Genomic DNA, 15621 nt, shown 5'->3' with positions numbered 1-15621 from the left:
AATCTCAGGTGCAGAGACATGTTTAGTCATTGCAACTTCGCGAAATCCACCTGGCATCGCTCACAGCCACACACAGCGTAATGGTCTTTGGTCTTTCGGCAGTCCCGCACTCACAGTGCTAAGAAAGCCGCTTGCCATGTCCCCGCCACACAAACGGCGGCACTCTTTGTTCCAGTGCTCCTGATAAACACACTGATTGTAATATCTCTGATATGCCGGCCGCACGCCGGCGTGCTTCTTCCCGCTCATGTGTCCGCACGCCTCAATGTGGACGTGGCGTCAGCCAGAAGCCATGGCGCACCGCACTCCTGTGTACCGTACTGCCGTTGCTACACATACTAGCACTCGCAGAACGGACTCAGCATCTCAAGCACCTGCCTGGCAAAACGCTGGGTTCCTTGAAGAATATATACGCTCACACCATGCCGACCTGGTCGCGACATCCCGCATAGCGTGCATGCAATGCGTACAAAAAGGATCTCACATGCATCGCACACTACCGGCCACACGCACTGCTCAGTGCGCACTGCACACACACACACACACACACACACACGTCATCCTTGTGCTCATTAACACACACATACGTTTTCCTTGTGCTCTTTAACACACACACACACACACACACACACACGCGCACACCATTTGACTGTGATTCCTGCTGCCCATGCCTGTTGCCATACCCGTTCATGCCCCAGTAACATCGCGGCAAGGCGCACCGCTGCTCCCGCTCCATCCCGACATGAATGTCCCAGCCCATTCGCCACCCCCGCCCACGTTCCTCTCACATCGCGTGGAAGCATCACCCTGACACACGTGCAAGCGCCACAAAGGAGTCCCAATGTGCAGCCTGCATGGCACTATGCGGCTCACACAAGTGGCATTGCCGCACGGTGGTCTACACCCCGCGCATCCCATTCGTTCGGCTGTGCACCCCTTGAATGCCACAGGCCATAGGCCGTCACAATAAGCACGGTAATAGTACGTGTTCACGTTCCGATTCTTCTTCTATCTAAAAATGGACCGCGTGCAAGTGCCCCTCCTTTGCTTAGAAACGTGTCGCTGGCTGGTGGCGGCCGTTCGCGAGGTGCACGCCGTCGCTTCGGCTGTGCATGACGCCCGCCCCCGCCGCCGCACCACCACCGCCGCTGGCACCGCCGAAGTGCGCGTCCGAGTAAGCCGTCGCCGAGTGCAGCAGCCCGCCATTCCCGCCGGTCGTGTGGTGCCCATCGTGGGGGTCGTCATCGTGTACGGGCCCGTACCCGCCGTACGACACCTGCCCGATCTCCACTGAGCCGTTGCCACCCCCGCCGGCGCCGTGCGCGGAGGTCAGGCCGCTGCTGCTGCCCCCCGCCACCGCGTGCACAGAAGCGTTCGAGGGCGCGCCGCCGCGCGCGCTACCGTCAGCGGTGGCCATGGCAGCAGTGATGTTGAAGCCCGAGGGCGTCTTGCCCTTGGCGGGCGCGGCGTGCGGCGAGGCGCGGTTGACGGTGCCAGGACCGCCGCGCGCGCGGAACATCTCGCGCAGGGTCTGGCGCCAGCCGCCGGCGCGCCAGGGCTGGGTGGTGAAGATGGACTGGATGCCGCCCATGTCTGTAGGTACGCGGGCGCGTGCAAGGGGGAGACGGTGTTTGGCACGAGTCAGTAAGGGGATAAAACAATAAAGGAGAAGCGGACCAGAAGATGCAGTAGCTGGACTGGGGCGCGCGCCGTAGCGACGTCCCAAGCACGAGGCTGCGGTAGTGAAGGCCCGGGAGGCGCGTGCATGCTATGGTATGCACAGCGGCCGCTCACCCTGCATGGTGTCGGGCAGGCGCGTGCCCAGCGTCTCCGGCAGCGTGAAGATGGCGGCGCCCGCCACAAGCGAGGCGATGCCGAAGATGATGAAGGGCATGGCGCCCTGCGTTGCGCGGCAGTGCGCACACGGGCACAGCACACACGTCACGTCGGGCCCACGGTGACTACCGGCACCGCGCACTTGTTGCTGGCATCTGCAAATAGCTAACCCGGCCCCACCCAACCCGCCTGGCGTATCCATCGCCCTCGTCCCAACCGAGCACGTTCTCACACACCTGGCCAGTACTGACGCCCACCAACACAATAAACGGCGCCGCTATGCCGCCCACACGCGCCGCCTCGTTCTCCGCGCCCAGCACCGCGCTACGAACCTGCAGGGCGGAAGGGAGCGGAGAGGCATCGAGTCACAAGGCCGGCTTGGGCCCAAAATCATGGGCAACCACATGCCTTATGCAGGTGCCACCAGCTTCCATGTCGCGCATCCTTGTCACCCATGGAGGCAAGCCTATGCCCGGCACCGCGCCAGCGCCCGACGTTCCGCCCCGCCCCAGCCCGCCCGCCGGCTCACCAGTGTGGGGAACATCTCGCTGGTGAAGATGGAGGCGATAGTGAAGGCGCCCGCGCATCCGAACTTGCCCAGCGCCGCAAACGCCGACGACGCGGGGCCGGCCGGCACGAAGGCGCAGGCCAGGCAGGCGGCGCCGCCCAGCAGCATGCCCCAGGCCATGGTGTTGTGGCGGCCGAAGCGGTCGATGGCCCACGCCGCCACCAGGTTCGCGGGCAGCTCGGCAGCGGCGGCGATCATGAACGACACGTAGATGGATCCTGTGGAGACAGCCGGTTGCAGGGGCGTGTGAGTGTGTGCGCAAGGACCGGCGCATGGGCAGAACGCAAGCGCAAGTCGCCGCGCCGCAAGCGACAAGCAAGCAGAGTTGGGGCGACATTGAGCTTCGGGCGTCATGCAGCCGCCCCACCCGGCCACTTCCAGGCTGCAGAACTGGCACGGCACAGCCGCACCAACCCTTACCCACACCCGCACCTACCCGGCAGGCCGCTGAGCGCCAGCGAGATGCCGTAGTAGGTCATGCACACCACCATCCACACGTACGCCAGCACCAGGAAGCGCCGCAGCATGTGCCGGTCGCTCAGCAGCATCGCCGTCAGGCCCAGCGGCTTCTCATGCCCCGCCTCGCCGCCCGAGCTCGAGCCTGCGCCTGCCGCTGCCGTGGTGGTGCCGCTGCTGGCGCTGCTGGTGGTCGCAATGCCGCTGTCGTGCTTGCCGGCGGCCAAGGCCTCCGCGTGCGCGGCCATCAGCGAGGTCCCCTCCTCCGCCGCTGCGGCCACGGCAGTTCCACTATCGCCGCTATGGGCCGCCGAGGCGAGCGGCTCCGACGGCATGGCCCGGCCGTTGCCGGCGGCTATCTTGGCCAGGACGGCGGTCGCCTCCTCCACCCGCCCGCGCACCAGCAGCCAGCGCGGCGACTCGGGCAGGAACGGCCACAGCAGCAGCTGCGCCGCGTTAACCACGGCCACGGTGAAGGACAGCACGCGCCAAGGCCGCGCCACGTAGGCAATGAGCACCAGCACGAACTCGCCTGCAGGACAGGACAGGACAGGGCAATGCAGGGCAGGCCAGGGCGTGTGGCATGGCGGGATGATAGGGCCCAGGGCATGGGTGCCACGACCGCGCCTTCTCCGCACACGCGCACATGCACCTCCGACGCCGAAAGACCCTGGTGTGTGATCAGCGACCCAGATCGCCCCACCTTTCAACACTGTCTCAGCCTCGCCCTCCCCTTACTAACCTCCCCTTTGTTGGGCTGGGGCATGTCAGCCCCTCCCCTCCCGGCCTCACCGAAGATGAATACGCACTGCGTGGTGACGCCCGCGGTGCCGCGCCAGGCCGGCCCCACCGACTCAGTGGCCAGGATGTATGCGGTCAGCGCCTGGCCCGCCGCGCCGATGCCGGTCAGCAGGCGCATGATGAAGTAGACCACGTAGTTGGGCGCTAGGCCCACGCCCACCGTGCAGGCCGCGCCAAAGGCGGTGCAGCCAAACAGCACCGGCTTGCGGCCGCGGCTGTCGGAGACGCCGCCGAATACTCCGCTGCCGATGAGATAGCCCATGAAGAAGCCCGCGTTGGCCAGCTGGCTCTTCCAGGCCGACCCACACACCAGGTTGAACTGGCTGATTACGGACCAGCGCGAGTGCGTCCAGGACCAGGCGTCGCGGGAGAGGGTGCAGAACTCCTTGCTGGGGTCGGCGAGTGCGAACACCGCCGCGCAGTGCTCGTCGGCGGGGTCGCTGCAGGCCCACCAGTGCATCTTGATGGGCGAGGGCGAGACGTGGAAGACCATGAGCAAGATGAGCAGGGCTGTGCGGGCGTTGGGACAAGTGGAGAGTGCAGCATAGGGTGTCATATGCTGGGGGCAGTGGGTCCAGTCGTGAATCGTGATGCATGTGGGAAAGCCCCGATGCCCAGAGCAGCCATTCCCGCAGTCTGCAGGCCGTGCAGCCACTCCTCCCGGACCACCTTCAGCCCCAGGAGCCCCGACCCGGATACTTGCCGTTGCCAATCCAGAAGATGGATGCAATGCAGTGCAGGCGAATCTGAGCTCTCCTGTCATGGGTGAGTTGCAGGTACAAGGAACGGAGGGAGAGTGGTTCCAAGGGTCGAGCCATGTGCTGGCAACGGCCTGCTACACAGTGCACCTGTGCTCACCCGAACTCGCCAACGTAGCGACTTAGTGCATCATCAAAGCTGAGGCCCCCTGAGCCCGCGCCGCTGGCTGGCGCAGTCATTTTGGCAAGGCACGCTCCGCGGGGCGACTGCCGGACGCGTCAGCCCAAGTTGTCGACGACCGGTTGCTCGCTGACTACCCTGGCCGCGCGCTGCTAGCGCGCTCAGAAAGAGTTAACCAAAGGCAAGAGACTCTGGTTGAAGGAATACTAACAGGGCGTCACGGCGAAAGAGAGAAAGCTTGGCTTGGTCACAGCAGCGAATCCGTCCAGCTTATAAATACTTGGATGCACAACTAAGGATTAATGAGGTGAAAAGGAAGGGTCAACTAAAAGGCATCACGTAAACAGTCGGAATGTCCCCCAATTCCATGTGCATGGAGGTTGACGTGGCCAGGCGCGTCTTTTCCCGCGCACATAACAAACATCAAAAAGCGTGTCAACCGTCGATTTATGACCAGTAACAGCTCTGCAACTGTGCCTATCGTCCTCCTCCTCGGGCCAATCATCCTGCTTGCACTCCTCGCCAAGCTCTATCCTTATCAGCTCAACCCCGAACCGGCTAGCATCAACGGTACCTGCGCAGCGGGTACCAAGCAGCAAGCCGGCATGGACGCAGGCGTGTGGGACAAGAAGTATGGCGAGGAGGAGTTCGTATACGGCCGGGTACGCATGGGAGGGCCATCAACACGGCGCACTCTCCACTTCCCAAACTCCACCCCCAAACCCGAAACCCCATGCCGCCGCACCCCGTGCGCGCCGTGTCTGAGGCGCGGCTGCCTTCGGGGACGGTGGTGTCTGGGCACCTAGAGCATCTGTGTTGGGGCCGTGGGCGAGCAGAGCCTGGAACCCTGGTCCACGTCTCGCATCGCGATGCGGTGCTACCGGGTGCTACCGCGGCGACCCTCCCTCGCTGGGCTCGTTCCAGCCTGCTGCCGACTCTCCCTCACTACCTCCGCATGTGTAGTTGCACCGGCCGCCGCCCCTAACGCCGTAGTTGCCACACTCCCAGCCCCCGTGCCGCCCAGCCCCCGTGCCGCCCAGCCCCCGTGCCGCCCAGGCTGATGTCGACATCAACTTTGTGCTGTTGTGCTGTTGTGTTGTGTTGTGTTGTGTATTTGAGGACAGTGCGTGAAGACAGCGTTTGTGTTTGAGGCCGGCGCAGAACGGCAAGGAGGACGCAATGGGACAGAAATGGGGCAGGTTCACCCGATGCAGCTCGCCCACCCTGGAGTGGCTTGGGTTATCCTAGACGCCTTGCGCCCGCCCTCACCCCGTCAGCGGCCCCCATGGCTGCGGCTGCGGCCGCACCAGCTGCGAAGGGGTTACACGTCAGCCTTGCCTTGGGCCCGGCGGCCGCGGCAACAGCCGCTGCAGCAACAGCGGGAGCAGCCCGCGCGGGCCGACCGCCGCGGGCGGAGCCCAGCCGCCGGCAGGAGAATGCAGCGGCTTCGGCCGCAGCAGCCGCGGCGGCGGCAGCGGCGGCGCCTGCCAGCAACCGGGGCACATTCCTCCTGGGCAGCTGGCTAGGTGACCTGCTGCCTCTGACGGACTTTTTTGCGCGGCCGGCAGCGCCGCCACCACCCGCTGCGGCGCCCGGCGGCGTCGGCCGGCCGCCGCTTGGCCCCGCAGGCCGGGAGGCGCCAGCAGGGCCGTTGGTGTCTACTCGTGCCACTCGTGGATCCTCTTTCTTGGAGCCCATCTACTCGCCGCAGGGTGCGGCGGTCGGGGCAGCGGGAGCACGGCCGGGCCACCGGCGGCACGCCTCCGCAAGCGCAGCCCCCTGGGAGACGGCTCGCGGCGTCAGCGAGGAGGATGTGGAGGATGTGGAGGAGGAGGACGAGGACGAGGAGGGCCTTTATGATGATGACGAGTACGGGGAGCCCCTAGAGGATGAGCACGACCTTGACGAGCAGGGCGAGGAGGAGGAGGGCGAGGAGGGCGAGGAGGAGGAGGGGCCGGAAGGGCCGGAGGGGGAGGACGGTGCGGTAACGGCCGAGGAGGGCAGTGACGGGCTCACTGAGGAGGAGGCGGGCGAGGACGAGGCGGCGGTGTCCACAGACCAGGTGCTGCTGGAGTCGCCTTCGGAGGAAGAGGGCGAAATGGCAACCGCAGAGCTGGCACCGCCGGAGGCGGGGCCAGACCGCGGCAGCGGCGGCAGTGCTGCCGGGTCGCTGGCAGGACGGGCCAAGGCGGCGGTGTTGCCTGCGGTCGCGGCTGCGGCTGCACTGCGCATCGAAAGCGGCAGCAGCAGCGGTCCCTCGCCACAGCCGTCGCCGCATGGCGGCGCCGCTGAGGCACGGGTAGCACAGACTCCTGGTAGCAGTCGGCCGGCGCTGCCGGCGGCTTCTCCAGCGTCCTCATCCTTCGCGACGGCGACTGCGGCGGCTGCGGCAGCCGTGGCCGGCAGCAGCAGCAGGGTGCCGCTGCAGGACCTGGCCATCGTGACCTCCATGCCGCACGCCGCCACGCCGCTGCTGCTCTCGCCCTCCAGCGCCACCACCGGCAGCCTGGTCGCGCTCACAAGCGCCGCAGCCAGCGGCATGTTGCTGCCCGGCAGCGGCAACGTAGGTCCCGCCTACATGTCGGCAATGGCCGCAGCGCGCCCGCCCACCATCTCGCCCGCTGCCTCCGCCACCGCCTCGGAACTCATCGGGCCCGCCGCCAGCCCTGGCGGTGGTAACGACGCCGTGGGCGGCCCAAGCGCCGGGCGGTTTGGCGGCGGCAGCCGCGCGCTTGTTGACCGCGCCCTGGCGCTCACTGCTGCCGGGGGTGCAGGAGCTGGCAGCGGCCATTTGCCGCTGCCGCTGCGGGACTCATCCGCCACAGAGGCGTCCTCTACGTTTCTGGCCGTGCACGGCGGCGGCTCCATCGGCGCGGAGAGCGGCCTCGTGCCTGACGTTGAATCCGGCGCTGATGGTGGCGGCTCCGGTGCCGCCGCCGTGGGGGTGTCCTCCGATGACGGCGCCTTCTACTCCTCTTCGGACACCGGCGGTGCTGGTGCTGCGGCCGGGCGGCGGAGACAGCCTACCAGCCGCTTCCCCGGGCCGCCGGTACAGACGCCGCAGCCGGGCACCGCGCCGTTCCCGTCGCAGCCGCCGCCCTCATCGCCTTACCGCTACGCAGCAGCGGCGGCAGCTGCCGCATGGCCTCACAGCGGCCTGGGCGCGGCCGGCAGCGGGTCCATCCGCTTCGACTTCCCCTCGCCCTTCACGCCTTTCACGGCACCGGGCTACAGTGGAGAGACCTTCGCGGGCCCCTTCAGCAGCACCGGCGCCGGAGGCGACTGCGGCACTGGAGGCGGCGGCTGGCTTGGATCCGTGCTGCCTCTGCCGCCCAACAGCCCCGCCAACGCGACGGAGATGGGCGCGATTCTGCGCTCCGCTGCTGCCGCTGCCACCGCGAACGCCGGCTTCCCCGGCACCGCCTTCGGACCGCCGGTGTCGCGTCTGCGCCGCACCGTGTCCGACCCCTTCCAGGATGCGGGCAGCGGCGCCTCACGTCCCGCCACCTCAACACAGCTGCCCGGCGAGCCCAGCGCAGCGGCAATGGCGGCAGCGGACAGCGGCAATGTTGCGGCGTCGCCAGGTGGCGCCGGCGGCTCCGTCGCCGCCTGCTCTGCAGATGCAGCGGATGCGTATGCTGAGGAAGCGTGGGATTTCGGCACCGCTGCCGCTGCCGTGGAGGATGCGGCAGCACGGCGGCGGCTCCATGCCGGCCGCGCTGCCGCGGCCGCCAGCCATTACGCTCGCGGCACGGACGGTGCGCTGTGGCCGCCGCCTTCGCTGCTTGGGCCCTTCGCCGGTGCGGCGGCGGCGGCGGCAGCTGCAGCAGCCGCAGCTTCGGGCTACTACCCCTACCCGTACCCCTACCACCACTACGAGTCCCTGTCGCCGTACGCAGCCGCTGGGTCGCTGGGTCGTGCGCGCGCCCGCCGTGCCAGCGACGAGACGGGGCAGCGGCGCCGTGGCGGCCGATGGGGCCGGGCCACCGCCGTGGCGGCTGCGGCTGCGGCGGGACCCGGCAGCGGTCACGGCGTGCGCAACCTGCCGTACCCGGCATCGCCGCCGCAGGTTTGGTCGCCGCCGGCACCCGCCGCACGCGCCTCTCAGTATCACCACCACCATCACCACACCGGCGGCATCGGCACCGGGCCCGGCAGCGTCACTGGCGTGGCACCGGGCCTGCCCGCCATCCGCCCGCACCCTCCACAGCAGCAGCAGCAGCAGCCGGGTGCTGGCAGCGGCCTGCTCGGGTCGTTTGACCAGCAGCAGCTGCTGGCAGCCGCTGCGGCAGTGGCGGCGGCGGCGGCTGCGCTGTCACCACCCACAACCCCGCACGCTGCAGCGGTGGCTGCGGCGGCGGCGGCGGCGGGTCAGCCGCACGTTTTGCACCGGCAGCCGCACAGCCCTCCGCCTCCATACCATCACATGTCCACACACCCCATCCAGGCAGCGGCGCACACCAGCCACAGCTACAGCCACCAGCATACCGCGCCCTCGGCCTTCGCTGCCCCGCAGCTGCAGCACCAGCAGTACCACCCGCACCAGCCCCAGCACATGCTCTCGCCGCACTGGGAGGACGCCGACTCTTCTGGGCCGGGTGCCAGCGGCGCGTTGCCACCAGGCACGGCGGGGGTGGCGGGCATGGAGGCGGGTGCCGGCGTCGAGGTGCCGGGCCTGCAAGCTCTGGAAGGCCGCAGCTCCATAGCGCTGACGGGTCTGCTGGCGGCGCTACAGCCCGTGACGCGGCAACACCGTCGCCATCGCCGTCTGTCACTGCCGCTGCCAGCCGACCCGGCCTGGCAGTCGCACCTGCAGCCCGCCTATGGCGCGGCCCTGCAGCAACACCAGCAGCACCCGCACCACCCGTACCCGCTGCCGGGGCAGCAGCAGGCCCCTGGCCAGCGTGCCACACTGTCCCGGTCTGCCGGCGGCGCGCCGGCAGGCGGCTCCAAGTCGGCTCGGCACTCGGCGTACGCTGCGGCGGGCAGCGCGGGGTTGGGCACTGGCATGGGGCATTTGGGGGCTGGTGAGGGCACGGGCGTGATGCCCGGGGTGGGGCCGGGCGGGCTGCTCCGCGGCCGGCCCAAGCGCCGCAGCTACGGCGGCGGCGACGATCCCCTGGCCGAGCAGCTCAGCGCTCTGGGAGCTGGTGCCGGCGGGCTGCTAGGCGGCGGCGGCGTTATCGGCGGCGCCGCCGGCATGCAGCTGTACGACCAGCTGTATGCGGCGCTGCTGCTGTCAGCGGCGCGCATGCTGTCGCCGCAGGCGCCGCAGCAGCCGGCGGCTGCCGCGACTCCGCCGCAGCCGCGGCGGGGCTCCGCCGGCGGCGCTCCCGCCCCAGCGCACGCTCGGCCGGCCGGCCCGCACTCGGGCAGCCCCGGCCCCGGCCCCAGCCCCCGGTCAGATGCGGTGCTTCCGCCGGGGGCTGCTGCGGCGCCGCCGGATCGTAGCCCGCGGCCTTTCGCTACGCCCGTCGTCGGCCCGCACACGCCTGGCGGCAACCCGGCTCCGAAAGTGGCACCTTTTGCTGCCACAGCACCCACCGCCGGGGCCGCACTGCCGGCTGCACTTCCCTCCATCAGCCCCGTCAACTCCACCGGTGACGCGACGGCGACGGCAGCCGCTGCGATCATTGCACGCATCCCGCCGCCGCCGCCGCCGCCTTCGGGGGTGCCGTCGCTGCTGCAGCGGCGCCCCCGCTTCACTTCGGAGCTACACACCATCGTGTCGGGCGCACACGACCCAGCCCTGGAGGTGGAGGTGGACGTCGACGTGCCCGCGGTGGCGGCGGCAGCGGCGGCGGCGGCCGGTGAGCCCGCTGCGCGCGGCCGCACCTCGCAGCCAGGTGCCGGAAGCGCCTTTGTAGCGCCTGGCGGCGCTGGCGCTGCTGCTGCGGCCGCTGCCGCCGCGGCGGCTGCTGCAGTGACTCCGTCCAGCGTTAATGCCGGGCTGGGTGGAGCGGCGGCGCTGATCGCCCGCCTGGCCGGCACCACAAGTGGCATGTCCCCGCTGGGGTCCGGCGCCTCGCCGGCGGCCTCGCTCGGCGGCAGCCCCATGTCGGTGAGCCGCGCGAGCTCGGAGCGGCAGCTGGCTGCTTCAGCTGGAGGCGCCGCCCCGTCGGGTGGTGCTGGCGGTGGCGGCGGCGGCCTGCACCGGCGGCGCATGAGCAGCGGCAGCGGGGCCGTCATGTCGCGGCATGGCTCGTCCCCCACGGCCCCGCCGGGCCGCAGTGGCACCGCCGGCAGCGGCAGCAGCGGCCTAGCGCTGAACTCGCGTGATGGCGACGCGATGCTGACGAGTGGCGGTGGCGGCCTGGGTGAGGTGGGCCGCAGCGGCAGCGGTGATGGCGTGTGGAGTGAGGCGGAGGGGCCGGCCGGGCGGGTGCGGCTGGCGGCGCAGCTGTCGCAGCGCATGGAGGGCGCCGGCACTGGCAGCGGCTCCTCCACCTCCTCGCCTGCGCGGCCGCCTGCGGGCACGCTTGCAGCCGTGCACAGCCGTCGGTCGCCGGGCCTGGCGCGCAACGCCGCCACCGCAGCTGCGGGCGGGCGGCTGGCGGCGCCAGGCCTGGCGCCGCATGCCTCCATCGCGTCGCCTCCGCAGCAGCCGCACCCGGCGGGCTGGGCCGGCTCCAACATGTCAGCTGCCGCCGCCGGCTCATGTGAGGCGGGCAGCTCCGGCGCCCACCTGCATCAGCAGCTGCTGCACCCGCACCGGCAGTCGCAGCTTGCGGGTCCCATCTCCTCCACGGCCACCACCGTGCTCGCGGCGCCGGCCGGCGGCGCCGCTCTGCGCTCCAGCTCTCCGCTGGGGTCGCTGGGCCCCTCCGCCAGCGTCATGGCGGCGCAGCCCTCTCTCGCCTCCACCTTCCCCTACCGCCGCACCAGCACTGCCTCCTCGGTGGCGGTGGCGGGTGCGCCGCCCAGCGGCGGCCTGTACGGCATGTATGGCGGAGAGCTGGGCGCCGCCACCTCGTGGGGGCTGTCCACCACCGCCACCGGCGCCTCTGCCAGCGCGCAGGCTTCACTCATGGCCGCGCTGCCCTCCGTGGCGCCGCCGCCGTCCGTCGCGAGCGCCGCCTACAGCGTGGAGCCACACGGGCACAAACAGCAGCAGGCACAGCAGGCGCAGGAGCAACAGGCACGTCAGCAGCACCAGCACCAGCAGCAGCTGCACCAGCAGGAGCACCAACAGCAGCAGGAGCCGGCTGCGCCTTCGCAGGCCCTTCGCGGGCCGCTGCCGCCCAGCGCCCGTTCTACACAGGTTGAGTCCGTTGCAAGCGCCGCTGCTGCCGCCCAGGGTCCTAATGTCTCTAGAGGTGCAGCAGCTGCGGGAGCAGGTCCCGGGGGGGTTCTTGCGGGGACCGCAGAGCAGGCACAGCCGCAGCCGCAGCGGAAGACCGGCAAGGGTGCTCGTGGAGCCGCCGCAATGGCCGGCGCCGATAGCAGCAGGCGCTCCACGCCCCGCGCCACCGAGGCCGCCCAGCAGCAGCAGCAGCAGCGCTCGCAGGTGTCAGCAGTAGCGGCGGCTGTAGCAGCGGCAGCGGCGCCTGTGCCTCAGTCCATCGCCGAACGCGACGAGGCGGCAGCAATGGCCTGGGGCGCCGCGGCGGCAGCAGCCATGGGCCTCCAGCTGGAGGACGACGACGACGCGCCGGCAACGGCGGCGGCGGCGCAGCCCGCCTCCCAGCCTCCGGCGCAGGGCCAGCCTTCTGCCGCCCGCACCGCCGGCCGTGGCCGCGGCACCGCCGCAGGCACCAACGGCCGCGGCACCGCCGCGGCCCGCGGTCGCAGTGGCCGCGGCCGCGAGGCAGCGCCGGGCCTGAGCCCGCAGCAGCTGCTGGCGCCGGCGCAGAGCGTCAACCTCGACTTGGACCCGGGCGAGGTGCACGTGTTCAGGGACGGCCTGCTGGGCAGCGGCGCCTTTGGTGCCGTGTACCGCGGCGTGTACCGGCAGCAGCTGGTGGCGATCAAGCTGCTGCACCAGGGGTCGATGGCAGTCGCCACAGACGCCCGCGCGTTGGCGCGTGACATGATGTCCTTCAACAGCGAGATGAGCATCCTGAGCCGGCTGCGCCACCCCAACATCGTGCGCCTGTACGGGGGCTGCATGCGGCCGCCGCACATCTTCCTGGTGATGCAGCTCATGAGCCAGAGCCTGGACTCGGTCATCCACCACCGGCCGGGGCCGGAGCCGCTGCCGCTGCGACAGGCGCTGGGGCTGGCGAGGGACGTGGCGGCGGGCCTGGCGCAGGCGCTGCACCCCGTCATCGTGCACCGCGACTGTGAGTTTGATACAGCAGCAGCGGTGCTTCCGGGCAAATGTCACCCGTAGTTCTGAGTCCTCACTGTGGCCTGTGACTTGCGTCGAGCCGTTTGTTCCTTTGCGTACGCGGTGCCTTGCCAACCCTTGGAAGAACCATTGCACGGTCTGAAAGTTCTGCTCCGCTGATTAATCGCCTGCCCGCAGTGAAGCCGGCCAACATCCTCATCGACGACGACGGTGTCGCCAAAATCTCTGACTTTGGCCTGGCCAGGTGCGCCCCGGGGCCGGAGCTAGCATGCCAAGACAACGAATGCGGTCCTGACGCACCGTCACCTGCGGCGGTCCTTTCCGCATGCCTCCTTTCCTTCAAGCAATCCCTCTCGCCTCCACCCCCGGCAACACGCGCACAATGCAGGTACAAGTTCAAGGCCTACCTGTCCACGCGCACGCCCGACCAGGGCAGTGTCGCCTACATGGCGCCCGAATGCTTCAACACCGACATCGGCGGCCTCAGCCCCAAGACAGGTGCGCGCCGGAGCGACAGAGGGCCGCCGTGGTGGTCGCCACACCTTGCCTCCGCCCCTTCACGCCAAGGCCTGCCGGCACCCATCTTTGTATGTCTGTAACCCCCTGACGCCGTCGCATCACACCCCGTCGTCTACCACTTCCTTAAGTAGTCATGAATGTAACCCCCTGACCATATCACATCACACCACACCGCTGCCCATGTTGCTCATCGACATCATCCAACTGGCCCACCCGAACACACAGACGTGTACTCGTTCGCCGTGCTGCTGTGGGAGCTCATCAGCGGCGAGTACCCCTGGCTGGGGCAGACCAACGTGCAGATCATCTTCCAGTGAGTGTGGGTGATCGGGTGCTTGGCTGGTCGCTGTGGCGTGCGGGCGCTGTGTGGAGCGCGGGGGCTATGGCTGGTGAATGACGCAGCAGCTGAGCTAGCTGCCCATGTTGGTTGGCGGAGCCGATGGCGGCGCGTGGCGACGCCCGCACAGCTATTTGCACCGGCTGTTTCATTCAGCTCTCTGACACTTTGATGCCCTTGTCTTCATCCATACGACCATACAGGGTCGCCGTCAAGGGAGAGCGCCTGCCGCTCCCACCCGTGGAGGGCGAGCCCGCCTCTGACGCCTCCGCCTCAGACCGCGACGCAGCCGGACCGGGCCCCTCCACCTCCTCCGCGGGAGCGCTCCGCCGCTCCTCGGGCGGGGGCGCCGGAGGCTACTACAGCGCTCTGCCGCCGGTGCCCGCTTCCATCCGCGACCTCATTGCGGCCTGCTTCGCGCACTCGCCAGCGGCTCGGCCGGACATGAGCGCTGTGCTAGGCGTCCTCAGCGCGACGCTGATGGAGATGGACATGAGGGACGCACCCGCCGCTCAGGTTGCCAGCAGCGCCGGCGGCGCGGCGCTGCCGTCGGGGAGTGCGTCCGCCGGCGACGCGGCAAGCGCCAGCGTGGGCGGCGCGGGTCCCAGCGGTGTGGCGTCCGGTGGCGGCGCGGATGCGGGTGTCATGTTGGCGGCCGGTGCCGCGCCCGCGGAGGCTGATGCTGCACAGCAGCTGGCGACCCCATTCTTCAACATCGGGTTTGACTTTGAGTGACCTAAGTCTGCGTGATTTTGCGAGCAGCGACGGTAAAAACTAGAGCTTTGTTGCTTATTATGTTGAGGGTAATGTAACGGCGGCGGGTGTACATAGTGCCGCCTTGACATGATAAGACGGGCTGGGTGGGGTCGCTCAGCGACGCGGTCGTTTTACATTCACTCCCATCCAAACGACGGGTGCCCGCCGAGCATTGCAAACGACCACCTACTACAGATATGCAGCGCCAGGCGCTGACGCTGCCTGGATGAGGGCGCGATGACACGCCTGTTACATTGGATGGGGTTTACGCGTGTCCTGCGCTGTTTACACGTCAGACTTGCCATCAGCTGGGCAGTACGAATGGCATAAATTCTTGCCTGCCTGCAATGGATTACCAATGGCGTGCGGTGTGCAGTGATGGCATCATTGATTCTTACGAAGACTAGCAATTAGGGTGAGCACATAATGTTTGGTGCGCGCGGCACAGGTGCATGGGTAGCAGGGGGTAGCAGGGTGATGTTGATTGGTGGGTGACCCGCAGAACCTTTGACGGCCTCTGTTGGTGGGCCGGCCGTGGGGCCAGGCGTAAGCGGACCTACGAAGTGCACTCAGATGAAGGACCATGATGTGGATATCACCAATGCACCGGGAGTTCGCGCACTTACTTGCAGCGAAGGCTTGGCCCAGTTCTGCTCTATGGTTTTGCATGCGGTGGTTGCGTGTGCCGTACGCATTGCGGCTCGCATGAGTTGCGCAACTTTGTGGAGCTTAACTCAACGAATACACTCTTTTGGGAGATTTGAATGTGATTATGTGAGACGATGGGATGACAGTCATGATACTTCCCACGAGAGCGCATGGTTTCAGTACAGAGGCCGGAAAGTACAGGGGTCCCTGCTGACGCAGCTCACAGACTAGGGAGCACACGGATGTCCTCAGCGGTCGGGCGGTCCCGGTCCCTGCACTTGACGGCTACCAGCGAATCCGCACGACGCCTGGCCGTTGTAACGACAAGCTCATTGGCGCACGCAAGTCTTAGCCAAACGGGGGAGGGGGCAACAGAGGCGAGCTCAAAAGCTCGCGAGCGAGCGCAGAGGCGGGCCCGCAAGCCACCGCCTTTTCTCGCGCCGTACACCAACCGATAATTTGGCGCCCGTCTGACGCAAGCGTTGCCTACCAACCACCAGCAAAGTAATTGATTGCAAGCCATTCCTAAAC

General features: G+C 68.4%; 2 protein-coding genes across 2 annotated transcripts; one reads left to right on the top strand and one right to left on the bottom strand.

Annotated features, from left to right (window-relative positions):
• Positions 1–9: 9 nt before the first annotated feature.
• On the bottom strand, positions 10–4847 carry CHLRE_09g387060v5 (uncharacterized protein). The gene is made up of 8 exons (XM_043065425.1): positions 4520–4847; positions 4365–4417; positions 3653–4171; positions 2841–3392; positions 2366–2622; positions 2073–2168; positions 1795–1900; positions 10–1593 (listed from the first exon to the last, which is right to left on the bottom strand). Exons 3-8 carry the CDS (start codon positions 4152–4154, stop codon positions 1049–1051), a joined length of 2058 nt encoding a protein of 685 aa, XP_042921069.1. The 5' UTR covers positions 4155–4171; positions 4365–4417; positions 4520–4847; the 3' UTR covers positions 10–1048.
• Positions 4848–4983: 136 nt separating this feature from the next.
• On the top strand, positions 4984–15423 carry CHLRE_09g387023v5 (uncharacterized protein). The gene is made up of 7 exons (XM_043065423.1): positions 4984–5202; positions 5597–5663; positions 5818–12822; positions 13008–13074; positions 13219–13328; positions 13575–13662; positions 13890–15423. Exons 1-7 carry the CDS (start codon positions 5146–5148, stop codon positions 14419–14421), a joined length of 7926 nt encoding a protein of 2641 aa, XP_042921068.1. The 5' UTR covers positions 4984–5145; the 3' UTR covers positions 14422–15423.
• Positions 15424–15621: the final 198 nt, after the last annotated feature.

The sequence above is a fragment of the Chlamydomonas reinhardtii genome, chromosome 9, assembly GCF_000002595.2.
Source record: "Chlamydomonas reinhardtii strain CC-503 cw92 mt+ chromosome 9, whole genome shotgun sequence".
Classification (NCBI taxonomy): Eukaryota; Viridiplantae; Chlorophyta; class Chlorophyceae; order Chlamydomonadales; family Chlamydomonadaceae; genus Chlamydomonas; species Chlamydomonas reinhardtii.
Note: the sequence above shows the minus strand (reverse complement) of the source record. Positions and strands in the feature narration are given on the sequence as shown.

Excerpts from the sequence above, each read along its gene's own strand:
- CHLRE_09g387023v5 (XM_043065423.1), top strand. The coding sequence starts at position 5,146 with ATGGACGCAGGCGTGTGGGACAAGAAGTATGGCGAGGAGGAGTTCGTA. Across the intron at positions 13,075-13,218 it reads TCTGACTTTGGCCTGGCCAG|GTACAAGTTCAAGGCCTACC; the intron begins GTGCGCCCCGGG and ends CGCACAATGCAG. Across the intron at positions 13,663-13,889 it reads AACGTGCAGATCATCTTCCA|GGTCGCCGTCAAGGGAGAGC; the intron begins GTGAGTGTGGGT and ends ACGACCATACAG.
- CHLRE_09g387060v5 (XM_043065425.1), bottom strand. The coding sequence starts at position 4,154 with ATGGTCTTCCACGTCTCGCCCTCGCCCATCAAGATGCACTGGTGGGCC. Across the intron at positions 3,393-3,652 it reads GCAGTGCGTATTCATCTTCG|GCGAGTTCGTGCTGGTGCTC; the intron begins GTGAGGCCGGGA and ends CCTGTCCTGCAG. Across the intron at positions 2,623-2,840 it reads GGCGCTCAGCGGCCTGCCGG|GATCCATCTACGTGTCGTTC; the intron begins GTAGGTGCGGGT and ends CTGTCTCCACAG.